The following is a 24,878-nucleotide window of genomic DNA, read 5'->3' on the forward strand; positions in this document are numbered from 1 at the left end:
GTCCATGAATCATTATGGGATGATGACTAGCGACTCTTGCCTTAACCACCAGGAGATCTAGAACCCATCTTATTGGGATGACCGCATCATGATAGTCACATCGGAACCAACCATTCACTAACATAACTGGATCGCAAGTCAAGACGCAGCTCATCGGGCTCATAACATTCCCTGTTCTGACTCCGAGAGCCACAGTTTGACATATCCTCTAGTGAACAGAAGTGGACTCCTCCATCGATCCAGCATCAAGAAACGAAGTCCAAAACCTAAGGATCCCCAAAATCGGAACGGGATCCTCGAGGATCCACAGTGGATGCTATGGCTGCAAACTGTGCACGCACCTGGCCACGGGGCCCACCTGAACAATCACATGACGCCTTCGTGGCACCCTTTCCAACCGTGTTCCTCCAAGGGCAAAACTATTTTTCCTATTATTTTTTTCTGAACCATTTGCATACGCTTTGTACATAGTGGAGGTTCGTGGGGGTGATGGCACTGTGCGGTTGTCTGCAGTACGCCCAGGGTAAATAAAATTGTGTCATAGAAAAAAAAGTGAGTAGCATAGTGAAGATCACACCCATACCTTACTGACAGCCAAGCAGGCCCTGGAAACGTAACGGAAACGAAAAATCCAAACAAAGACAGCACCCTTTTTTTTGTCTATTCCCCAATCCCGCTTTATTTCGGCGGTTTCGCTCATCACCGTCTTCATCACCAAAAAAAGCACCTCCAACTTCCCAAAACAACCCCCTAAAAAAATCCAATAAAACTCCCCGTTTCCCCGCTTCATGGACAGCCCGCAGAGCCTGACGAGCGAAGCCCGTGCACGGGCTGGGTTGGAACAGGGCCCGACCATTTTGGAACTATTTAGTCAAGCCAAGAAGCTTCTAGCACTCAAACCGAGAGTCGAGAACCGCCAGTGGCGTAAAGACGGCCTGAGCATGCAAGGACTGGGTCTGCCGGGTTCTGTTGAGCGGAACGTTGGCGCTTCGGGGCCCCTGGGATCGCAAACTCAAGGACCAGTGGATTCTCGAGTTTTGGACCTTTTGCTGCCGCTTTCAGTGGACGATTTCAGGGGCAGTCACGCCCGGCTGAACTCCAGAGATGCCAAGAACCGCCTGGCGCCTCCACTCACGGAGATCACGCCGTCGCTGATGGACTACAGCTCTCCAGCACTTCTTCAAGAAAACGGAGCGGACCCGAGAAGAAGGGGCTCCAGCACTACGGGCAGCACTACATCGGATGCCTTGACATTCAAAGCAGGCCATGTCATCAAAAAGGAGCCCTCCGAGGGCGTCACCAACGTGCAAGTGTACTCCTCTCAAAGTCCTCCACGTGAAATGAAAACCAGCAAAGAGAGCGTTCCCACGCTGCCAGCATCACAGAAGAAGGAACCTAGGCCTGTTTCCAATTTGACCTCGTCCCTCATGAAGGAAAGAAAGGACAAGGAGGAAACGCCGAAGGACGAGTCCAAAGACGAAAATAAGGAGAAGCCCACGGAGTGCCAGAACTGCCACACGGTGAAAACGCCGCTATGGCGTAAGGATCCCTCAGGAAATACGCTTTGTAACGCCTGCGGCTTGTTCCTTAAGCTCCACGGAACTATGCGTCCTTTGTCGCTTAAAACCGACGTTATCAAAAAGAGGTGTTCCAGAAGAGCCTCCAGTGCTGCCAGAAACGTCTCTTCTTCAGTGTCTGGAGGCTCCTCCTTCCCTAATAGGACACTGCTGACGCTGGAGTTTGCCAGGTACAGAGACGAGGGTATTCCCATCAACAGATCGCTGCTGTACATTGCTCCAGCTGGGTCCTATAATGCACTGTTTTCCAGCGAAAGACCCAAAAATGTCTTGATTTTGCCGAAACCTTCGGGATCGGCCCGGGCTCAGCGGCAGGTTCCGTGCCCGGGCTGTATATGAATCTGGTGAGTTCACTGAACGTCCAACTGCAGTTTTCCAAGCCGTCGTCGCCGTACCTGACGACCCTGCAATTCAAGCGGAAGAAGTCAGACATCAATATCAACGAGATGCTGGACGGTTTCGACAGAAGGGTGCCACTGCTGCTCTCGATGAGCAGCTCCCTCAACAACAACAGCAACACCCCCATCGCCAAACGTGGCTTCCAGGCCTCTTCACTCAACAGAATAACCTCCGTCACAAACCTCCATCGAAAACTGTCGTATGTTGGAACGCCCAGTGGCTATTCTGTGACGCCTACACAGCCATTAACGCCTGCTAACGCAACACCTGGAAACGCTGCTTTCACAAACCTCAGCAGTCTCAGTGGTCTGGTGCCTCTGGCTGCCAACGCCATGCGCCACAATGTGTCGACGCCGGTTATGGGCTTTTCTTCCAATACCTATTTTGAGAATCCCACAACTAACGCCAACGGCGGCAACAATATTGCTCCTAGTGAAGCGCCGCTGCCTTCGTCGTACCACACGCATCTCCCATCCCGGCAGCTGTTTATTGTGCCTTCTGACGTGACGCCGTTCAACTTCAACCCGGAAAACCCCACCACGTTGAACTCGCCGGACAAAACCGGCGACACCATGGCGGACGACGATTTCTTCAGAACGTACACTTCCCTTCATGCCGACGAGGATGAAAAGATGACGCCATTGGACGACGACAATATCGTGCCGATGGACACGGACATGGTGAATGTCGGCGGCAAGTACGAGATCAAGCCGACGCCGACACACTCGTCGCTTACACATGGGCTCAAGGGTGCCAACGACAGCAACAGCAACATACAAAAGGGCAACCAGCCGTACGGCGACTTGGACTGGCTCAAGTTTGATATATAGCCCCGCCACTGGCGAATTAACGAGTCATATGAGGAGGTGTAGGTTGGTGGTATAATGAGGTGGTTGTGGTGAATTAGTGTAAGATAGAGGGCTCTGGGAGTCCAGATGTATAAAGAAATTAGAGAGAAGAATTGGCAGCATCATGAAGGAGAGCTCAATGGCATCTATAGTAGGTAGCCTGGACCATGACTAGTAACTGCCTATAGATTCAGTATAAACGGTATTTGGCAAAAGGTCACAAATTCATTCTACGTATGTAAGATCATGGAGTCAGATGACGCATTCACTTTCTGACAAAAAGTTATGACAAACCGAACGTTTGAATAGATGTGAAAATAGAGAGAAGAAGCAGCATTCAAGCAATCTATGGCTTATGGTGTACCAGGTCTGGATCATGACCGGCAACTGCTTAAAGAGCGTAGTTCTCCTGGTTTTGCAGTATCTTGTTCAAATGTGAAATTCCTTCTTGAACAGCCATAATTGTTTGTTGATTTCCATCATACTGGTATCTTGTAGTCGTTCTTTCATAGACATACCATTTTTCGCAGCCATTGAGTAGCTGCAAATACCACACTTTTCTTCACCATGTTTTTGTTTTCACCGTCACCAACCAAATATCATGAATTAATTCCAACTTCCTTTCCAACAGACGAAGACTTTGAGGAGTTTGGGCTTTTCCAACTGAGCACCTCCGGATGGGCCAGTCTTCCGTTCATCAGAACTGAAGGATTCACCAAAAGTGAGGAGGCATTTGAGGAAGATGAAAATTTGGAAGATCTTTCGGACGAAGAAAGGGAACTTCGTTTCATGGGAATTGTTCCGAAGAAACGTGTGACGAAATTGGGGGCCTTCTGTAAACGGTCTTGCAGTTCCATAACGGCAGGGTTCTCGATGAAGAGAGAATCCCCAAATTTAAAGCAAAAACGCTCCATGATCAATGGCTGGGAATCTTGTTCAGCGTCAAAGGTTTCCTTCAAGATACCGTCCATGGAGACTACGGCAGAACTTACTGAATCCTCGGAAGATCCCATATCCAATGACCTGAGCCCTTCTGGAGAAAGCACAAACACCCGAAGCCTTGTATGGAGAAATCTCTCTTTCAGACGTATTCCGTCAGACAAAAGTGAAGGGTCCGAGAGCTTAAAACAAGAGGTGTCCTCGTTAACCAACAAGACCGGTGGGAAAGCCAAAACGATAGAGTTCAAGCCCCGCGCCTTTAGACTTCAACCACCAAAACCATCATCAAAAACGTACACCTGGTTGGGTCGAGCGGTGCTAAACTTCAAAAGCTCGGTGAATATGAGGGCTGCTTCGGGCTTTGACTTCGGTGATTCAAATGCATGGCCGGCAAGAACCTCTTGTGTTGGCACAGTTCCGGGGCTGTCGGTGCGGCTGCGTTTAGGGCGCATACCCCGACGCACGAGCAGTCGCCAAAAGACGCACAGTCCAGTTCAAATCCCGAAACTACCACAGTAGCCATTGAGGCAAGTTTATGACCAATTGGGATTACATAAATTGAATAAAGTGCTCCATCGTGCAATCAATAATCCTGGGCTACCAAGTATCGCTTTGCTAATTGTGCAGGCAGTGGGTTAATTCACCCTCCTATTTTATAGGATCAACCAACAGACTACTCGATTGATAAGAATTGTTCAATTTCAAATAAGAGCCAATAAGTTATTATTGGCTTGCCCAAATACATGGAATACCCCTTCTAGTGGTATTCGGGACTCAGGAGTGCTTGATACAACTCACTTACCTCTTTCCTCAAATAGCTTCAGAACGACAAATTATTCTCCAACACTATAATTACAGTAAGTATACCTTATACGCCTCTGCTGTGTGACCGCCACTCTGTTCCTTCCATTTTGTGCCAGCGGTGACCACTCACTACGAATGACCACCTACTACCACAAACACAACTAGGAAAGTCCAACACCACACTGTCCATATAAACCCGCCCAAAACCCCATTTTCCAAAAAACCCACCACCACATTTTTTCCCGTTTGAGCACTTCCCCAATGCACTTTACAAACGTACACAGACAAAGCGAAGCTGCCTTCTTCCCCCAGTTCAGCTTCAGAGATATCTCGGCAGCCATCAGAAACGCAGGTACCAAACTTGCAAAGGCTGCCCATATTAGAAAAGATTCAAAAGTCGAAAACTCGACCGCCAAGCACGGCCTCAAGTACCACCTCAAGCGGGTATTCACCCACCCCAAAAAGGAGACCCGGATTCTCAAGGAAAAGCTCAAGGCCAAGGCTTTTGGGTTTTCTGAGAGACGAACAACCAAAGCCTGTTTTCCCCCAGCAGGCACTGGATATGTTTCAAAGCCCAGAAACAAACGTAAGGGCCACCCGGAATTGGAAAACGGCGTATCCCAGAAAAGGTATTGGATATCCACGCTGAAAAGATCGAAACCATCGGTTCCAATTTCGAAGGATGCTGGAAGGAAATCAGGATCCTAACAGCCAAGGGTCCTGAAAAGCCTCCCTACTTCAAGAAACTCGACACTTTTCTTGAAACCGAACTCAACTCTTCCTCAACAAAGTGGGACACTGTTCGTCTGACTGTGGGCTCGTTTGCCCAAAAGTTCGGCCAGTCCGATGACGATCTTTGTGCCAATTTCCACAGAATGCTCAAATTCTTGAGTCGCCGGAAACAGCTGATTGAAATGGGCGGACTGGTGGCCTCCCTGGCCGGAACCTTGTTGCAGGATACCTTGAAGTATCTTGATGAATGCCAGAACACCCACAGGGAGAAGCTTGTTGTTGTGGGTGGAAAACACATATTCTTGAGGAATCAGATTACTCAGATTTATTTAGAGCTTCTGGCTCTAGCACGTCGTCATGCTGCATTTCGGAAGAGGGTAATTCTGAGAATCAGCGCCGGTCATTCCTTCGATGCAGCCTCCACAAAGAAGCTAGAGACACAATTGAAGCAGGTTAATCACATGGGCAGTCTTATTCTGTCGTGTGACCTGGATGTGACTACTCTTTACAACCAGACTTGTCGAAGGATTCAGATTCTTCGGGACGTCAACACCCAGATGGATGCGTTCTACCGTTGTTTCAACGAGCATCAGAAGTACTTCTCCCAAAAGCTCAATTACGAGTGTCCTGAACCAAAGGGCACATACGACTTTGCATTCTACAGTGCTGCTGTTGAAAGCCACTACGAGCACTTTGCGACCTCGATCGAGTCGACGCAGAGGCTCCACAGCTTGCTTCTCCTGGAGGTGCGGGATCTTTGTTCGATTCTCGCCCTGGAATAGGCCTCCCCCATGTTGAAAACATAAAAATATAAGAAATTTGAAGCGGACGTAGGTGTGCGGTACCAGTGTCTTGTGAGTCCATAGGAGCAGTTCACGAAGTGACACTAAGTAAGATAGGCCGTGATTCTGGCAAAAATCCCTCCAAAACTTTTCCATTCAATATAGACCCATATTGGGTGCAAATGTGCCATGGTACTGCGAGGTCGATCTCGATAAAGCAGGACGACGCACCGACTGCATTGCGCAGATTGTCTACTTATCGTGCAGCAGGCCAACCACTCAGTAGAATGGGGGTAAACCCACAGAATATATATGCTGAAAATCGGATGAAATTCAAGTCTTCTTCTGCGTAGCAGTCTTTTAAGAAGTTCTCTGGTAGAGGGGAAAATAGCCAGCTTTACATCGCAGAACATATAGCTACTTCCCCAGAGAAACTCTGGATAAGGCTTCAAAGTCATAGGCTTAGTTTCGATTAAGGATGCTTAATGAAGTGACATTGCCCTCCGGATAAAGCGAAGTATCGATGCTGGGAATCCGGGAACCCTACCGACCGACTGGAAACCAGTTTCGAGATTATTTCTGATCGAGTGATGATTCTAACGCTAAGATCAGCCCTTTAAGCAATTCCACAACATTTCAGAACCGTGGTACTAAGCCTCACCAATGGCCCTCCCGCAATACTCCTCCCCTTCAACCCCCAATGTAAACCCTCCATACCAACCCAGCACGCACTTCAATGACCCAATTCAAAAAAAGCCCATTCTTCACCACTTTCATCAAAAACCCTTTCTTACCGCTATCACCAAAAACCCTTCCCTTCCAACCAGCCCTTCACCCCTCATCAGATGCACCGACGACCCCACCACCGTACATGGCATATGCGGGCACCCCACCAACACCATCAACAGATCTGAAAAGTGCCCCAAAAGAAAAGTCACCAAAACCCAATATTCAAACATCTCCTTCCCCAGGCACATTTTCTAGAAGATCCCCCGCGCCCGGTGCAACCTCGCCGTTTACGGAGTTACTCGGACTCGGGCAAAAAACTCCGAACCACAGATTCACCTTAAAAAATCAACATCCCCAAAACGCCCCCACCACCTTCTAAACCTCCCTCCAGTTAATTATTTCCGCCTGGGTCCGCCGAATGGCGCCCCACGTGACTGGTGACTAAGAGGTGCACGATGAGCTCAGTGTGGGGATCAACAACCAGAAACACCCACCATGGAACCCCGAAAACGCCGCAGAACCACCATCGTCTGCAACATCTGCAAGGCACGGAAGGTCCGCTGCGACCGGAACATCCCGTGTAATTCGTGTGTAAAACACAGAACGGCCCATTTGTGTTCCTACAACGACGACTTTCCCGAGGATGAAAAACCCGTCAAGGCCGAGCTGCCGCCTCCTCAGATCCAGCAGGAACAGACCGTGTATCTAGCGCCGGTCCATGCGGCAAGACTTCTCTCGAATTTCGCCGATTACGCCTCGGTGGTTGGCGTGAATCCTTTGAACGGTCCGCTGGAGAAAATCTCCTTTTTTCTGGACTACTCGTCCATGAGCTACGATCCCGTGACGAAAGAGGAAATGAACCACGGCCCGTTTCTGTGGCACTCCATTGTCCGGGTAGACCCGGCGCTAGCGGATGTGTGGAACTTCATCTTGGATATCAAGCCCACCAAGAGGGTGAAAGTGCCCAGTGTTTATACGAAAACGGTGGTTCGGGACAACGCTCCAGTGCAGGTTTTGGACAAGATTCGGCAGCATTCGGAGCAGCGGTTCGATCCGGCCAATGCCAAACTACGGCTGCAAAACATCCCCTTGGGGTTGACATTCAAAGACATATTCAAGGACAAAACGGATGCTTCTCACGAAGAACGCCTCATGGCGATTCTCCCGTCAAAACGTGTTGTGTGGACCCACATCGACCGTTTTTTCCACTTCATCTACCCGTTCTTCCCTTTTCTAGATGAGGTGCACTTCAGATCCAACCTCGAACGCATTTTGGGGCCTCTTTCGTACCACGACGAGCCGGTTTCGTCGGTCAACGTAGAGAGCCGAATCGACCTTACAACTATAGGCATTTTGTGTTTGGTGCTTCGAATGAGCTATCTTTCGCTTATATCCAACGAAGTGCTGGAAAACACCGATGTGCTGAAAAGAACCGACGATAAAGAGGGCCACTTGCTTCTGTGCCCGATCGGTATCGAATTTGTCGATTTTTCCCGTTTCTGTCTCAACCAGTACCAGGTCTCCAATAGAGCCTCTCTAGGTGTGGTGCAGTTGGTGGTCTATATGAGAATTTACATGGAAGTTGCTCCAGAGGACCCTGACGGACCAGGCCGTGATCTGCACCAGGTGAACAACGGTGTGCTTTTACAATTGGCCTATCTGATAGGCCTCAACAGAGAACCCGATAAAATGATGGATACCTTGAACAACGCCAGACTCAACAACGTCAGAAGAAAACTCTGGATGTTTGTCACCCACAAGGACTACCTTAATTCGGTGAAATTTGGCACGCCATTCACGTCGCTGGCTTATTTCAGCGATACAAAATTTCCATTCCTAGATTCATCAAACTCCAACGGTCCTCAGGATACCATAGTCGAAGCCTCCATTCGTCCGCTAGACAAGATTATGCCACTAATCAAGGAGTGCCTCAAGAAAATTCTCTTTATCAACCAGGAAACCTCAATCGCTGAATTCATCACCAGCTTAAACCAGCTTGAAGTGTGTCTCCACGAACACTACGGAACTTTGAGAGATTTCCACGAGTCCTTCCACAAAACAGACCCCAAATCGCTAGCACACTTGTTACAGCTCCAGTACTACATCCCCATCCAGATCTTCATCGTCCTGTGCTACTTCCGCTTGTTCCTTCTCTATGAGAACCAGATATCCACCCACTTGGCCTTTTTCTACCTCAAGAAGATGTTTGTGATTTTGGCTGAAGAAAACATTCCCTTTGCTGCCACTCTCCTCGAAAAACCACATCCGTACTTCCGCTACGCTTACCAGTTTGTCATGAATCCTCATTTGGAGTATCTCTTGCACAAATCCGTTGGTTTCTTTGCAGCCATTATTTCCCGACTCGGCTACCAGATCGTGGAGACACCGAAAACAGAATACTTCCTTCCGCATCTCAAGGTGCTCATGCGGTCCCTCTCCCGATGCTGCAAAGTGTGTCTTTTGGGTATTCACAAGATCAACCACAGATACTGCTATGCGTGGAGAATTGGCACCACCTTCACATACATCATCAGAGTCCTAGCCAGTGAAGGTTACTACAAACGCCATTTCAACAGGAACTCCGATCTTGTGGTGCCAAAATTGCAATTCTCCAATGACCAGGTTATTGACCTCATTCGTGTGCTCCAGACACCCATCTACAATGTGGATCTTTCGCTTTTTGAGGTGTACTGGAGAACAGTTGCCGATCTTATCAAGCTCGGCCAAAGTGAAGAAAAAGACGGTTTGAGCAGCTCTCTCTTCAACCCGCTCAACAGTAAAATTGTATTCATTGGAGAGCCTGAAAATCTCCTGGGAATTGGAATCAACGATGACAGGTTCCCACTGCCTCCAGACGAAATGCCGCCAGAGAACTTCTTCCCACATTTTGATTTCCAGTCGAATTTGACGGATGTCATGGGCACGTTTTTCGAAGGACCAGAGTCGTATTTTGACTCTTTCAGCAGTATCCCTATGAACCAGGTTTTGGACGATTATGGCACCGGGAGGTTTTAGTCTGGTGGACGTTGATGGCTTATTTAAAATGTACATTTAGTTCACAATAGAGTAATGATCAAAGGCAGGGTAGTGACAATCTGGTTAACATGCCAATTGACTCAATCATAAGTAAGAAGTTTCAGCTTTCTTCAATGTATAATATGAAGCGACTGGGTATTCGAGTTGGTATTCTCCTCTTTGCAAGGTTTCCTTTTATCCTCATCAAGATATGCATACTAAGTAGACATACTCCTACAAGGTCACTCCTACAAAGTCACTGCTATTCCATAAAAAGGGCATCAGTCCACTCAAGCGTTCACTATAATGTCAATATTACCAAATTGAAAAAGTCTTCCTTCTACTAGTGTAGTACTACATCTAAGCTCTGATGTGTGGTCGTTTAAGCGTATACGACTCTCAATTGCATGAGATAAAAAACAAGTATGCAAATTTAAAAAACATCCAGAAACAAAGCAAAATCCTCAATTGAGTCCAGTCAGACCAATACAAATCGAGCCAAGGATGACCAACTTTTGGAAATACACAAATCCGGAACAACACTCCCAGCATATAGCCCATGGCGCAGTAGCGTTTAGGGGATGCGATGCCCTTCTTATTTATACGAATTTTCCAATGAGTGGAAGTCGACAAGTTCATTTGAACTTGGCGATTTTGAAAAATACACCATTCTGAAAATTACCTGCCCTAAACAGACTAAAACACGTCTTTGACCAAATCGGCCTAGATTGGCATGGACCGGCTGCAAAATGGTGTACGGGTGTACCAGTGGCACTGTTCTCATGCAGCTGAACCCTGTCGTTGTACATGTGATTTCGGCCACTTTTGGAGGTAATAATCAGCAATTGGCACTGCCAAAATCTATATGCTTACTTTTTCAAAAAATTATTTAAAGAATCGAAATTCCTCCACCCACGGGTACCAGGGTGCCCTGATGGGCGTCGTTTAGATCGGGGTGCTTCCTGCAGGACGAAAATTTTGCACCCAAAGTATATAAGGCGTCGCGATCCCACCAAAAAAAGACCACCTTTACTACAAAGTTCTAACAATGTCTGCCCCAGCCACTAACTACAAAGTCGCCGACATCTCCCTCGCTGCCTTCGGCAGAAAGGACATCGAGTTGTCCGAGAACGAAATGCCCGGTTTGATGGACATCCGTAAGAAATACGGTCCTTCCCAGCCATTGAAGGGCGCCAGAATCGCTGGCTGTCTTCACATGACCATCCAGACCGCTGTCTTGATCGAGACTTTGGTTGCTCTTGGTGCCGAGGTTACCTGGTCTTCTTGTAACATCTTCTCCACCCAGGACCACGCCGCTGCTGCCATTGCCGCTGCTGGTGTCCCAGTCTTTGCCTGGAAGGGTGAGACCGAGGAGGAGTACCAGTGGTGTATCGAGCAGCAGTTGTTCGCTTTCAAGGACGGCAAGAAGTTGAACTTGATCTTGGACGACGGTGGAGACTTGACCACCTTGGTCCACGAGAAGTACCCTGAGATGTTGGAGGACTGTTTCGGTTTGTCTGAGGAGACTACCACCGGTGTCCACCACTTGTACAAGGCCTTGAAGGACGGCAAGTTGAAGGTTCCAGCCATCAACGTCAACGACTCCGTCACCAAGTCCAAGTTCGACAACTTGTTCGGCTGCAGAGAGTCCATCATTGACGGTATCAAGAGAGCCACCGACGTCATGATCGCCGGTAAGGTTGCCGTTGTTGCTGGTTTCGGTGACGTCGGTAAGGGTTGTGCCATGGCCTTGAGAGGCATGGGTGCTCGTGTCATTGTCACCGAGATTGACCCTATCAACGCCTTGCAGGCTGCTGTCTCTGGTTACCAGGTTGCCCCAATGGAGGAGGTTGCCAGCATCGGTCAGATCTTCGTCACCACTACTGGTTGCCGTGACATCATCACCGGTGAGCACTTCTCCGTCATGCCAGAGGACGCCATTGTCTGTAACATTGGTCACTTTGACATTGAGATCGACGTTGCCTGGTTGAAGGCCAACGCCGAGTCCGTCGTCAACATCAAGCCTCAGGTCGACAGATACTTGATGAAGAACGGCCGTCACGTCATTCTTTTGGCTGAGGGTAGATTGGTCAACTTGGGCTGTGCCACTGGCCACTCTTCTTTCGTCATGTCCTGTTCTTTCTCCAACCAGGTCTTGGCCCAGATCGCTCTTTTCAACGCCAAGAACGACGAGTTCAGATCTAAGTTCCCTGAGTTCTCCAAGTCTGGTCCTTTCGAGGTCGGTGTGCACTTGTTGCCAAAGATCTTGGACGAGGAGGTGGCCAAGTGCCACTTGTCCCACTTGGGTGCCAAGTTGTCTGTCTTGAGCGACAAGCAGGCCGACTACTTGGGTATCCCTAAGGAGGGCCCATTCAAGGCTGACATCTACAGATACTAAGCGATTAGAAGTGTCTCTACTTGACGGCCCTTGGTTTTGAGTTTGACTTCTTTTCTGTATTACTGCATCAACTGCATTTAATGACTTTTTTTCTATTTTTGGCAACGACGGGTTCTCAAGTGGGTTTTAAAAACTATGGTTACACTTATACAGCTATATCCTCAACGGAATGTACATAATTTACTAGCGCATTGTAGCTTAACCACGTCAATCCGGCGGCTCCACATGGGTACGCGGTTTATCAAAACGTGACCCAAATCACGTGCCCTTATCAGCACATATAAGAACCTGAGATTCCCACTTTTTCCTATCAACTCATGCTATTATTACTTTCACTTTTATCCATTGCCAGCGCCTTTCCTTTTACTTTCTCCAAGGCCCAGCTGCCTTTAGAGAATACGTTTGGTTCCTGCCCGAAAGGTCTCCCAGCTTCATGCACCAATTCAACGCCTATAAATAACGAATGCTGTTTCGAAAGTCCCGGTGGCGTTATGCTTCAAACACAGTTTTGGGATTACTATCCTCCCATTGGTGATAATGACACGTTCACGTTGCACGGGTTGTGGCCAGACAATTGCGACGGAACGTATGAGCAGTTCTGTGACAACAGTCTTGAGCTCTCAAAAGGCGAGATCAAGCGTATTCTTACAAAGTTCGACGACCAGGAGTTGTTAAACAAAATGGAGAAGGTCTGGAAGAACTTCAATGGTGACGACGAGTCGTTGTGGATCCACGAGTTCAACAAGCACGCCACGTGCATTAAGACCATAAGACCCAAATGTTACAGCGACTACCAAACCGACGAGAACGTCTACGATTTCTTCAAGATTTCTGTTGGTCTCTACGAAAAGTACCCCACGTTTGATTTTTTGGCCCAAGCAGGTATCCACCCTTCCTTGGATGCCACCTATACAAAACAGCAGATTGCAGACGCCTTGAACTCCCAATTTAGCGACAAGACCGTCTACTTCAAGTGCAACAAGTACAACGCTCTTCAGGAGATCTGGTACTTCCACCACCTCAAGGGCTCTCTTTTGCTGGAAGAGTTCATCCCAATTGATGCACTCACCAGGTCCAGCTGCCCAGAAAATGGTATCAAGTTCTTGCCAAAGGGTAAGTTCTCTCCACCACCAGGCCAGCCTCCAAAGGACCCAGCGGCAGAAGGGGCTACCTTCGTTTGAGTGACCACGCAGGCTGTCTCATAAGCAACGGTCAACACTACGAATATGGAACTTGTGCAACCTTCAGAATCGTTGATTCTCAATTTGGAGGCAAGAACTTGTTGAGTTCCAAGGGTGTCTGCGGTTTCGACGACAAGGGCGATTTGACCTGTAACCGTTCCAACTCCAGATCTAAGTTCCAATTCCAGTTCGACAAGGAGTCCAAGACTGTTGGTTTTGGTGGAAACTTCAAGTGGTGTTTCGATACAGCAGGTAGACATGGCCATGGTAAGTACATCCAGACTCCTGTGAAGTTATCCGATGGCGAATGCGAAGAGTTCTCGTTGAAATTGGCTTGATTCGTCTATAAATTATTTCCCAAAAAATGCACACCCAGTTACGACTTGGCCTCAGCTTCCGTAATGTTCTTCATTTGCTCGTGCAAGTAGTCACTCAACTTAATCAACCCAGCACCATTGCACACTCTGTACATCGAATTAGGGTCAAACGTTTGTGGAACAATCTTGCCGCCATCATCAACCAAAACATATCCAAAAATGCTGTCGACTTCAGGTGTACGTGAGTATCTGGGCACTTCACGGAAATCGTAGATAGGCATGAAAGTCAGGGCACTGGCACCCGCTTCGATGATGAAAGTAAAGTCCTTATGGATGGATTCATGGATTGTAGAATTGAGCAAATCAACGAACTTTTTGTTCACCAGGAAGGTGTTGGGATCTATGTCGGTCGATGGAGAGTAGCCAATCGCAGTTGCTGCTGGGTTCTGCGATAGATTCGCAATGACTCTGCCAGGCAGTTCGTGCAAGTATATTTGGCTGTTTTTCGAGTATCTTGTGTAATGCCTGATCTGATTGGCTATCTGCTTCTTAAATGCTTGGGATAACATGGTGTGGATGGCAATAATCTTGATCCACCAACATACTCGCTAGATGAGGGTACACCCGTGCACCCACTAGTTCAAGAACTTATCGTCGCTTTTAGCCGAATCGTCACTTTCTTCGCCGTCATCGTCTTCTTCATTTTCATCTGAATCTGAGTCAAGGCCTGATTCTGAGACGGATTGTTCGTCGCTTTCCTCTTCCTCCTCGCTCTCCTCCTCAGACTCAGATTCCGTTTCCTCGTTACCAAAGAACTCATCCAAGCTTTGCAATTTATAAGGCTTGGCTTGAACCGGGGCGAGGTTCTTGATCAGTGCAGATGAAATCTGGTGGCTTGAGGATGTAGGAACATTTTTCTTCTCTTGGAATGCACCGTTCTCGAAACTGGTTGGAACAACTTCCACCGCAGTTTCTTTACGAATCGACTTGGGTGGTAAAGTCTCCGGATCAGCCCAGCCTTCAACAGATAAGTAGTCCCGAAGGATGGCTGGAGTGTCCTCGTCAAAGCTCACCGCAACGAGTGGAGCAGGCTTTGGGACCTGGAGCAAAAGGGTCGCAAGCTTCGAATTCTTTGGTTTGAACAAAAGCTGGTCCAACATTCTCACACGGTCTCTGGTATCAAACAGGGCATCGTAGTGGGCCAATTGGGAGACATGGGCGTACATTTTGCCGATGGGAGTGTCCGCCAATGTTTCCGAATCGTTCTTCTGTATCTCGTACAGATACGATTTAGCAGCCAAAATCAAGAGCTGGTAACGAACATTTTCAGGTTCGTTGGAGAAAGTCTTGAGAGCTCTTCGGAGCAAGTCGGGCCCAATAAGGTTGTCTGCTGCCTCGGTGAACTCACCAACGAGCCAAATGATTGTAGCTTTTGCGTCAGGATCGAAACTCACAGTATTATCATTGAGGAGCTTCCCAAGTTTGTAGATGGTACGAACCACGCTCTCTATTTCGGAGCGGTCCGAGCCTGCCTGGCTCTGCTTGAGCTGGAGAAGGTGGCGGATCACCGTGAGAAGATCACTGACAATAGGAGTAGCACCAACATTGCTGATTTGCAAGGAGCACCAGCGCAAAATGTGGTTTGTCCATTCTTTGGATGCACGAGAGCATCTGCCTAAAGCACGCACTGCTTCGTGGGCCACATGGGGCCTGAATGCTGAGTTGAGAGCGCTGTATTGAAGCTCCTTGATGATCTCTTTGGCGGTAGTTTGGGTCGCAAGAAGGGGAAGGGCATGTAACTTGAGGGAAGCAACCGTGTTGTCGTCAGTGGGAAAAACGTAAAACTTTCTGTAATACTTTTCGAAAACGGCTGGCGCTGTTTGGGCAATATGAGCCACCACATGCAACGCATACGATCTAGCGCTGGAGCCGGAAACGGGGGTAGTGGCGAGTTTCGTGAGAATTCTCGGGAGATCGAATTCCACTAAGTGTTCTGGAGTGGCGATCAAAATGAGGGCCCTGGCCACGGACAAGATGACGGCCTCTGAGTAGGAGTACACGAGTTTCCGGAGGGAGTCCACGAAAAGCTGAAGGTCAGAATCGAGGGACACGGTGTATGAGGGTAGCGAAGCAAAGTCAGCAAATTCAGGAAGCGGCATGGTCAGCCCGTCCTCAAACGTGAGCTCTGGTCTGGGCAAGAACTTCCTTGCGTACTCTGTGAACAAGTCGATAGCGCTGATCTGCGCCCATTCGTCCATCTGAGGCAAAAGGCGGCAAATACGGCGGAAATTGGCGTGGATGGGAGCCCAAGCTTTCTTAGGAGATGTCGCTGAAAGCAGCGGAAGAAGCTTGACGTGCACTTTCAACGCCAGACACACCACTGCCACAGAAGAATCGCCCACGAGCCCCGCCAAAAACAGCGCCAACTGTGACCTGTTGATTCCGTCAATGTGGAAGGCACGTCCTATGGCCAATGCAGAAGCAGCCCTCACATGGGGCAGCTGGTCGCTGACTGTCCTCTTGATACAGAGCAAGATCAAGGAACCAATCTCCAGAATCCGGATCCCCGCCAAGGCCCTGATCAGCGCAGCACGTGCCACCGCCAGCTTGTCACTAAGCAGTTTCTGGATCGAATTGATCAGCAAAAGCGCCGTATCGGGCTCGCTCTCTCCGTACTTCAGAAGATAAATCAACACCAACGCCCGGACACGGGCCAGCGGCAGCGTGACGTTCTTGACCACGTCAGCAAAAAACGGCTGGCCGTCCTCGCCCCTTCCCACCAACGCCATCACGCATTTCATTCCATTGAGCACGTCCCGGTCGGTTCTGGAGTTCAAGAGCTTGACGATTTCCTGGGGCCTTTTCGCCGTGGGTGTTTCCGAAAGCCTGCTCAGTGCCAGCATGGCCGCTTCGATCGTGAGGTCCCGAGCCAGCTCGAGCATCCACAGGATTTTGCTGAAAGGATCGCTCATGGTGGAGTAGTTGATGTGAGGTTTTCAGTGCGAAGTGAGTTGGACTATGTCGCGGAGGAGGGGGATGTTTGGTGGTGTGAATATTTTTGGTGATTTGATGGTTGATTGGTTATAGTTATTTAGATTCAAATGTGTGAGACGATTCAATGAATATTTGGTGGAATGCTGCTCAATGGGTCTGTGTCTAAGGTTGGGTGCAATCAGTAGGCTGCGAAATATGCTCAGAGGACTTCTATCAGTGAAGCTACTAGACTTACTGAAACTTTATTCGTGAATTTGTAGAATTGTTTTGAATAAGACATATTGCCCAGTAGTACGTTGCCTTTTTAGAAAATATCACCGAAAGATGCCCTTTTGCTTAGACCTCTCAGGTCAGTTCTCGAAAACCAGCACTAAATTCGATTCTATTGCGTTTATCTATACGATTTCGTAAAAGAGTATCAATCAGCTTTCACTTTGTTGTTTTGCTCAAGGCCTGTTTAGTCACTTCAAGAAGTTAATGATATTCTTCGGAGACTGGCAAATCAGCTGATGTCGATGGAATCGTACATCGATCACTGCTCATGTCTAACATCTATATCCTAGGCTCCGTCTTTCGCAGCCAAAAAGTCGTACTGAGGCGACATCGATCTTCATGATAATAATAAGTCTATCTTGCGGGTGCTTTTCTTTTTAATACTACGTCGATCCACTTTCTTCATGCTATTATTGTCCGTAGGTGGTATACCTATACCGCCAGGGCTCAAGCGGGAGACATTAGTTTCTGAAAATCGGATACACAGATGACTTTGACAAGCAAAATACCTTGGCTCTCGAATAATTCACTTTGGCTTGCACTATTGATATTTGCGTCCCACCATAACCGTCTCCCCTCTCTTTCTCTACGCCCCGAGAGTCACCCTCACCTTGCCGAAACAATAGTCCTTGTACTCTTCAACATACCCCTTGTGGTTCAACTCCACCTCTCCTGTAAGTTCAGAAACAATCTCTTCATTTCCGGCCACAAGCACCATTCCCCTGGGCATCTGTGTCAAATCTGGGAATTCTTCCACTAACCTCTCCTCGAATATGAGACCGGCTAAGTTGTTGGCGACCTGGCGACCCATGTAAAGCGCCCAGCCGGCGGACTTGATGATAGGCTTCTCGACCATGTCGCCAATGCAAAAGATGTTCTCAACAACTGACTGGTTGCTGAGCTGACCGTAGTCGTTGACATGCACGTTGTTGGCCGGCGAAACAAACTGGGCCAAATCGCCAACGAGAATGTCTGTGTTGTTTTTGAAAGCGGTGCACCAGTATGTGAAGTCGGCTTCAATAATGTCGCCGTTTGTGAGTTCCAAATCGTGATTCTCCAACTCCTGCTTCACTCGTAACCCTGTCTTCACCTGGACGCCAGCACGTTCGAGACTCTCCCGGCTCATGTCTTTGAAAGCGTCTGTAAGCGGCTCTGGTGGGAACTTTTCGTGTGGGTGTATCAACATCACATCTTTCTCCGGATGCTTGGTTTTGATGTCTCCGGCTATTTCTATGCCTACGGCACCTGCACCCACAACAGCAATCTTGTTGACCAGTTTAGCCTGATTGTTGAATTTAGTCATTTCCTGGAGGTAGCTTTCGTAGTTGAAGGCGTCTGGAGACGTAGGCCACAGGCGGTTTCTTCCTGCTGCTATGACGCAATAGTCGAAGGTAATTGTCGACAGCGAGCCACCGTTAAGCGTATACGCAGCCTTATCTCTTTGTAGCTCGTTGACCCTGCCCTGAATATAGGTTATTTCAAAGTGCTTGTTGTTGTCGGGACGAACTTGAGATCCAAACTCTTTCTGCACGTACTCGTCGTCCAGGACCAAGCGGTCAAACGGCAAGTCGTTGAGGTTCTGGAGGGGAACGTATTGCGTTTTTGCAAACTCCGGGTCCACGATGGCACGGGGTACCCCTAGAATGTTGAGTAGGCCCGCTTTCGGCTCGATGAGCGTAATAGAAATCCGATTTGGCGGAGGCGTCAGTTTGAAGATGTTTTTCAAGGCCACTAACGCCGAAAGACCTCCGTACAGACCTCCTATTATAAGAATATTTGTGGCCAAAGCTACGGCCTCTTTATTGTGCGATGCCATGGTAAAATAGCCCAGATCCACTTTTCATCTCGCTTCGACGCCTGGACGAGTATATATATGCACTTCAAATGCCGCGCTTGCGGGCAGGAAAAACGCCCCGGTGGGTGCAAATAAACAATAAGATTTAGAGCAACCCAGCAGGGAGACAGTTCTAGATTGGGAGATTTTTGTTTGAATGCAGCCGTCTTCCCCGTTTCACTAAAAGGGACCGGTAAGGCACGGTGGTACGGTTTTAGGCCTTGCATGAGATGAGTCGCACGGTAGGTAATCTAAACCATCAGTTGCAGAAATGGGCTTCAAACCCAGCAGGGAGACAGTTCTAGATTGGGAGATTTTTGTTTGAATGCAGCCGTCTTCCCCGTTTCACTAAAAGGGACCGGTAAGGCACGGTGGTACGGTTTTAGGCCTTGCATGAGATGAGTCGCACGGTAGGTAATCTAAACCATCAGTTGCAGAAATGGGCTTCAAACGGAGTTGAAATGGTGGCAATAGGGTTTTTTTGGAGATAATGAATTTGCTGAGATTATTTGGTTGAGTGTTTTGGGAGGTTTTGCTTCCGGAGCCGAGATCGGCATCTTGATCAAATAGATAACGCCGGGTGCATCAGAGGCCAGTAAGAGCCACCCTGGTCGGAAATGACAGGAAGGGAAGTTTTCTCTAGTCAAAATATCTAGATAGATGCTAGTGGGAAGCACAGGCGCCTATTGAATTATCTTGTAAAGATCCGATGGATCCTAGGTCTGTGTCAGTTCGATCAATCAAGGTGATTTAATGGAATCAAATTCAATTCTGAAAGGAACTTGCCTCACCACGGCCTCTCGAGAAATGGCGATGACGTCGACGACCCACAATCCGTGGAAGGTGTCGATGGACCCTTTTCTTCATTTTCCTGCTGCTTCTGCTGAATCGTCTCCGTCACAAACCCTTCAAGATTCGAAGTGTGCTCCTCAAACTTTGTCGTGTCTCCGTCCAGATACCTCAGGGCATTGTTGAACATACCCAACACCTCCTTAGCTGTCATACGGGAGAACTGCGTCATGGTGGGAGATCTAGGCTTGAACAGGGTCGTTTCATCCATTTTCAAAGGTATGGTCATGCCGTCACGCGATGTGTCTGCTTGTTTGAACAAACTATCTCTAACTGGCGTTTCTTGAACTTGCAATTGTTTTTGTTTCTGGAAGTTCTTCGACTGGCAAAATACCTCCAACGGACAGTATTCCTCGCCCGGAGATGGGGATAGCAAGGCCATGTTGAGCATGAGCTTTTCGGTTGGCTTGCCAGGATGCTGGATAGTGGTGTACTTTTCAGGACCAGAACTGACCTGCCATTCCTTTTGTGGTTCAGAGTCACGGAACACCTCAAACTTTGCAGAAGACGGACGACTGGCCTTTTGCTTCAAAACCTCGCCTGCCCATGGTTTAGCGGCAATTACGTTCTCTTTGAGCCTTAGCGCCGGAACGCTTTCAGGAGCTTGTGAATCGCCAAATACGGAATCTTTAATGCTGACAGGATCTGAGTCACGGTGGACAGCAATCTTTGGCCGTTTCTTGTCGCTTCCAGCGCTGCTAGACGGAAGAGGCAGGCCTCTTTTAAGGGAAAGCACGTTTCGTATGGTAGAAGGCCTAATATCAAAGTTTTCACTCCTGCGCTGGAAATAACCGAAACTTCGTTGTAGACGGGCCAATGGACGAGCCTCCCGTTCGATTCCCACATTGTATACCTCCATGGCGTCTCCGTAGGCACCTTTAGTCTCGAGGTATTTGGCAAACTCCTCATAGTACAACGCCAACTCGCTGCCGATGCCCTTTTTTGCCAAATATACAAACACGTCTCGTGGCAGATCCGAATACTGACCGTATTCAAGCCAAACACGGAGATATCGTGGGTCGTTCTTGTAGAAGTCTGTGTCCCTGAAACAGGATGTGCATCTTTCTAGGAGTCCTAGAAGGCCGCTTTCTGTGTTACCTCCCTGAGGATACGTCTCATTTGTCCAGCTGATGTAGTCAAGGTACGGCTGGAGCGGATCATCAAGCTCCTCCTGTTGGGCTATTAGCAGCTCGAACTCGTTCTTCTTAGCTGTATGAGCAGATTTTGGAGCCTGTTCTTTTAGGGCTAGGGCTAGACGCAGCGCCGGACGACCGGAAGCCCTGGGAGCTATGTTTTCCTTTTGTTGTTCTAGCACCAGGAAGTCCATTGGTGGTGTTTGGGTGGATATGTGTGGATTAGATGTGTTTGTTTATGTTCGCGATGTTGATAAGGTGGAGCTGAAAAATGGGATGGCTGGGGTTGAGGGAATGTGTGATATGAAGCAGGGGTACTGATTTTTGGGATGAGTATAAATGAAACGGAATCAAATCTGAGAGATTTCGGCTTTTTTTAAGGGAATTGATGGCATTCGTATGGATACTGCTGATTGTAATTCGCAGCCATTTCGCAGCCATAGACGGATGAAGCAGTGAGATGAGAACGATTTGGGGCCATTATTTAAAAAAGATAAAGTAGTTCCATCAAAGTCCGATTTCAAGAAATGCCTGTCTCCTTCGTATCTTTGGTTTAGCAATTGCGTTGTTTTCATGTCACTGGTATGAACTACATGAACCACGGGGCTGTTCGTATTGAAGCATTCGGTGTCATCAAAGGTGAATTTTTGGTATAGAATGAGGTTAAGGAAAAGATATAGATCCATTTTAAAATCGAAGGCGAAATAACATCTATTTGAAACGAATGAGGATGCGATAGACAATCAATTTCGTATGAGATTCGTTTTAGGTAAACTTCAATTGAATGGCAAATTTACATATTATTGCCTATTTAGGGCATTAAAAGAACGAACACTCCATTATATAAAAGTTAGTCAATAGATACAGCAGTTCTTTGACGCCTTTTCATGGACTGCATTGCATTGTCCATACTACCATCAAGCTCCACACCAACAACGGTTTCCATCCGATCTATTCCTCCACCAACAAATCTGATATTAATGTCAATCTCATAAACTTCTCAAGAAACATCAAAAAGACACCCTCCACCTTATCACCCTCCAATCTTTTGCAACCGCCGGACTGCACCTACACCTATCAACCTCACCAAATACACCTACTCCATCAGAACACCTCTAGAAACCACCACGTTTTTCTCCACAAAAACACCATCTCACATGATCTGGTTTTTATTACTAGCGGTGGCGTGTGCTGCCTCGTATCATGAGGAACTCACTTTCCGCCCGCTTCCCAGAAATACCCTTCTTGCAGACTTCCACTTTAACACGGTTCTGCCTGAGTTTCCTTTGGAATACACCAATCTGCTGGCTCCACAGGCCCTGCCACCGCGTCATTTTGGATACTTTCCTCGTCTACTTGCCCCTATTGTCCAGGCAACCAACACGCGTGAGCTTCATTTGCGTTTTACCCAAGGATGGTGGGATGCTGATTCATGGGGACTGTTACCTGAAAATGGCGAGGTAATTGGCGGTACTGGCGTGGAGGTTTGGGCTGCCGTGGAGGCACCTGATGTGGAAGCAGCCCGTGCTTCGTGGTTCAAGCTCACGGAGCTGCTTTCGGGTGTTTTCTGTGCATCGCTTAATTTCGTGGATGATGCTGTCACCACGTTTCCCCAGCATAAAACAGCGCTGGAGGCGCCATTTGTGGCTTCTCCAGAGAACAACCTTTACTTGCTTCGTGCCGCTTTGCCAGATGAGCCAATTTGCACGGAGAACTTGACGCCGTTCTTGAAATTGCTCCCTACAAGAGGAAAAGCAGGAATTGCCTCGTTGCTTGACGGTCACAAGCTCTACGACTCCTTGTGGCACTCCATGAGCGTGGACTTGGTGACCAAGTGCTCAGGCTCAGAGTGTCGTCTCGAGCTGGACCAGCACATCCACCACATTGCCGATATCACCCGTCTGATTCGCCGTAGAAACGAGGGCGGTATCCCCAAACCTGTTCCAGGTGACAAGTTGCGCTGTGACGAGACCAAGCACCACGACGCGTGGCACTGCTTTCCTCTTGGCGAGGAACCCCTGATCGAATGGGACATTGAGGCGCTCTACGGAAGACAGATCAAGGGTCCAGGCTTCGAGAACAAGAACGCCGCTACGAAGGTGAACTTTTTGATCGACTCGGACCACTGGAAGGTGAAGCTGTTGAGAGAGGGCCAGCCAGACACCGACGTGACCGAAACGTTTGAAATTGTCGATGCTGTGCCTCACAACTTCCGTCTTTCTACCACAGACTTCAACAAGGTTTTGCCCAAGAAGGAGACTCCGTTGCTTGTGTCTCGCTCCCTAACGGGTTACTCTCAGGACCGTGGTGGAATGCGTGTAACTTTGCACAACCCTAAGGATGAAGACCTTTCCGTTGTCTACTTTGAGAGTCTCCCCTGGTTCATGAGAATCTACTTGCATACGCTTCAGGTCAGCGGCAACGGTACCATTGAAAACCGTTTCTTCAAGCCTGCCATTGATAGATCTAGACCCACGCATTTGGAGTTGGCGTTGAACATCCCAGCAGGCCAGTCCTTGACGCTTACCTACCAGTTCGACAAGTCTTTATTGCTCTTTTCTGAGTACCCACCAGATGCCAACCATGGTTTTGCCATTGAGCCTGCGGTGATCAAAATCATTGACAAGGCTACAGGCGAAACCCTGTACCAGCTCAGATCTGCTTCCTTGCTTTTGACCCTTCCTACCCCAGACTTCTCGATGCCCTACAATGTCACCATCTTGACATGTACGGTGATGTCGCTCGCATTTGGATGTGTTTTCAATTTACTTGCTAAGAAAGTCGTTACTGAGGAGGAGTTTGAAGAAGTCGCCAAATCTACTCCATTGGGTAAGTTGAAAGCCAAGCTTGCATACCTCAAGAGCAAGTTGAAGGGCACAAAGGCCTGAATTTTGCAACCGCGGCGCGAGCTTCCTATTTCACCCGAACACCCCGAATGGCAAGCGAGTGCGAGCCCACCACAGGCGACCTAGGTCTCCGAACAACCTAATTCACTCTTGAAGTTTGTCAATAGATCAGTGTTTGGTGTCCGAAGGCCCCTTGAATCAGGCGCTCTGCATTTCCGAGGCTGTCGCTCTCACATGCCGTTTACGTATGTCCGGGCCCGGACGAGCGACAGATTTTGCAAAACATGTAAATATCACAGATCTTGTCCCCCTAGCAATCCAGAGACTGGATGTTTGAGGATAGCATCAACCGTGACGAAAACCTCATAGTTCTGGCTCAGGGTCAGGCTACCCTGTCCATACCCTTTGCTGCTCCTGAGTTCGTTCGAGATGCCATAGAGGACTACTTTTCCAAGGACTCAGACACCATTCGCTACAACTACAGCCGGCTCAACGGCATGGTGCCTGAAAAGACAAGCACATTTTCATGGGATTACCCCAAAAAATCCACAAACCTAGATACAGACTTCCATCACTACAACTTCGACGTGGACATCTTGACCCGATGGTTCTCTCGAGAAGTGCTACGCATGTTTGTGCCCATAATCTACTTCCAAGACTGCCGCAAAGAGCGGATGGAGAAACGTGCTGCTGCACTTACTGCCAAACCGGTGCCCACATTAGCCGAGCTAGATGTATGTGCCAAACTACGAGGCAAGGGCTACTGGAACCGTAAAGGAGAGTGGTTCTGCACTACTCGAGATGTTGCCCGCAAAGGCGATCAACATGGAGCGAAGTTCTTCAGCACATACAACGAGTGGGCTCGTTGGGATGCAAAACTAGACGAAGCCATTCGTGAAGCCAAGTGGAGCGGTGATAGCGATACTTTGAAGCAGCTACGGCTCGCACGAAACGGCTCATAGAAGCATAAGTACGATGGAATGAATATTTATTTGGGAGCCCCCTGGGGTGATATTAGATTGAGCGTTACGAAGCTTTTCGAGGTATGGTGAGAATGGCTAAGATTATCTGATTGGCTTACCAGGCCTTGTAGAGATCAGTCTATGATTAGATCCTACCGTTTGAAATCAAGTGCACTATTAGGGTTTGACATGAAAGTAAGTAGTGACGCTACTACACCAGAACTTGAAGCCATGCATTGCATCAAATCAGAAAAGCTTAATTGACA

At 48.3% G+C, this 24,878-nt stretch overlaps 11 protein-coding genes across 11 annotated transcripts; 7 read left to right on the plus strand and 4 right to left on the minus strand. All coding sequences in view use genetic code 12, as the record gives it.

Moving 5' to 3' along the window:
- Positions 1–788: 788 nt before the first annotated feature.
- Positions 789–2,806, plus strand: GLN3 (nitrogen-responsive transcriptional regulator; the record flags this gene model as incomplete). Its single annotated transcript, XM_025479909.1, has 2 exons — positions 789–1,892; positions 1,949–2,806. 2 exons carry the CDS (start codon positions 789–791, stop codon positions 2,804–2,806), a joined length of 1,962 nt encoding a protein of 653 aa, XP_025339382.1.
- A 585-nt stretch (positions 2,807–3,391) lies between these two features.
- Positions 3,392–6,081, plus strand: CXQ87_001370 (uncharacterized protein; the record flags this gene model as incomplete). The annotated part of the gene is made up of 3 exons (XM_025479910.1): positions 3,392–3,637; positions 4,880–5,153; positions 5,192–6,081. 3 exons carry the CDS (start codon positions 3,392–3,394, stop codon positions 6,079–6,081), a joined length of 1,410 nt encoding a protein of 469 aa, XP_025339383.1.
- Positions 6,082–7,305: 1,224 nt separating this feature from the next.
- CXQ87_001371 (uncharacterized protein) lies at positions 7,306–9,825 on the plus strand (the record flags this gene model as incomplete). Its single annotated transcript, XM_025479911.1, has 1 exon — positions 7,306–9,825. The coding sequence occupies one exon, from the start codon at positions 7,306–7,308 to the stop codon at positions 9,823–9,825; it is 2,520 nt and encodes an 839-aa protein (XP_025339384.1).
- Positions 9,826–10,873: 1,048 nt separating this feature from the next.
- Positions 10,874–12,223, plus strand: SAH1 (adenosylhomocysteinase; the record flags this gene model as incomplete). The annotated part of the gene is made up of 1 exon (XM_025479912.1): positions 10,874–12,223. The coding sequence occupies one exon, from the start codon at positions 10,874–10,876 to the stop codon at positions 12,221–12,223; it is 1,350 nt and encodes a 449-aa protein (XP_025339385.1).
- Positions 12,224–12,540: 317 nt separating this feature from the next.
- CXQ87_001373 (uncharacterized protein) lies at positions 12,541–13,742 on the plus strand (the record flags this gene model as incomplete). Its single annotated transcript, XM_025479913.1, has 2 exons — positions 12,541–13,336; positions 13,363–13,742. 2 exons carry the CDS (start codon positions 12,541–12,543, stop codon positions 13,740–13,742), a joined length of 1,176 nt encoding a protein of 391 aa, XP_025339386.1.
- A 38-nt stretch (positions 13,743–13,780) lies between these two features.
- On the minus strand, positions 13,781–14,290 carry CXQ87_001374 (uncharacterized protein; the record flags this gene model as incomplete). The annotated part of the gene is made up of 1 exon (XM_025479914.1): positions 13,781–14,290. One exon carries the CDS (start codon positions 14,288–14,290, stop codon positions 13,781–13,783), a length of 510 nt encoding a protein of 169 aa, XP_025339387.1.
- A 66-nt stretch (positions 14,291–14,356) lies between these two features.
- Positions 14,357–16,693, minus strand: CXQ87_001375 (uncharacterized protein; the record flags this gene model as incomplete). The annotated part of the gene is made up of 1 exon (XM_025479915.1): positions 14,357–16,693. The coding sequence occupies one exon, from the start codon at positions 16,691–16,693 to the stop codon at positions 14,357–14,359; it is 2,337 nt and encodes a 778-aa protein (XP_025339388.1).
- An 881-nt stretch (positions 16,694–17,574) lies between these two features.
- Positions 17,575–18,804, minus strand: CXQ87_001376 (uncharacterized protein; the record flags this gene model as incomplete). Its single annotated transcript, XM_025479916.1, has 1 exon — positions 17,575–18,804. One exon carries the CDS (start codon positions 18,802–18,804, stop codon positions 17,575–17,577), a length of 1,230 nt encoding a protein of 409 aa, XP_025339389.1.
- Positions 18,805–19,609: 805 nt separating this feature from the next.
- Positions 19,610–20,998, minus strand: BUB1 (protein kinase; the record flags this gene model as incomplete). The annotated part of the gene is made up of 1 exon (XM_025479917.1): positions 19,610–20,998. One exon carries the CDS (start codon positions 20,996–20,998, stop codon positions 19,610–19,612), a length of 1,389 nt encoding a protein of 462 aa, XP_025339390.1.
- A 963-nt stretch (positions 20,999–21,961) lies between these two features.
- On the plus strand, positions 21,962–23,692 carry CXQ87_001378 (GPI-anchor transamidase subunit; the record flags this gene model as incomplete). Its single annotated transcript, XM_025479918.1, has 1 exon — positions 21,962–23,692. One exon carries the CDS (start codon positions 21,962–21,964, stop codon positions 23,690–23,692), a length of 1,731 nt encoding a protein of 576 aa, XP_025339391.1.
- A 287-nt stretch (positions 23,693–23,979) lies between these two features.
- CXQ87_001379 (uncharacterized protein) lies at positions 23,980–24,612 on the plus strand (the record flags this gene model as incomplete). Its single annotated transcript, XM_025479919.1, has 1 exon — positions 23,980–24,612. One exon carries the CDS (start codon positions 23,980–23,982, stop codon positions 24,610–24,612), a length of 633 nt encoding a protein of 210 aa, XP_025339392.1.
- Positions 24,613–24,878: the final 266 nt, after the last annotated feature.

This window comes from Candidozyma duobushaemuli (assembly GCF_002926085.2).
Source record: "Candidozyma duobushaemuli strain B09383 chromosome Unknown A_B09383, whole genome shotgun sequence".
Lineage (NCBI taxonomy): Eukaryota > Fungi > Ascomycota > Pichiomycetes > Serinales > Metschnikowiaceae > Candidozyma > Candidozyma duobushaemuli.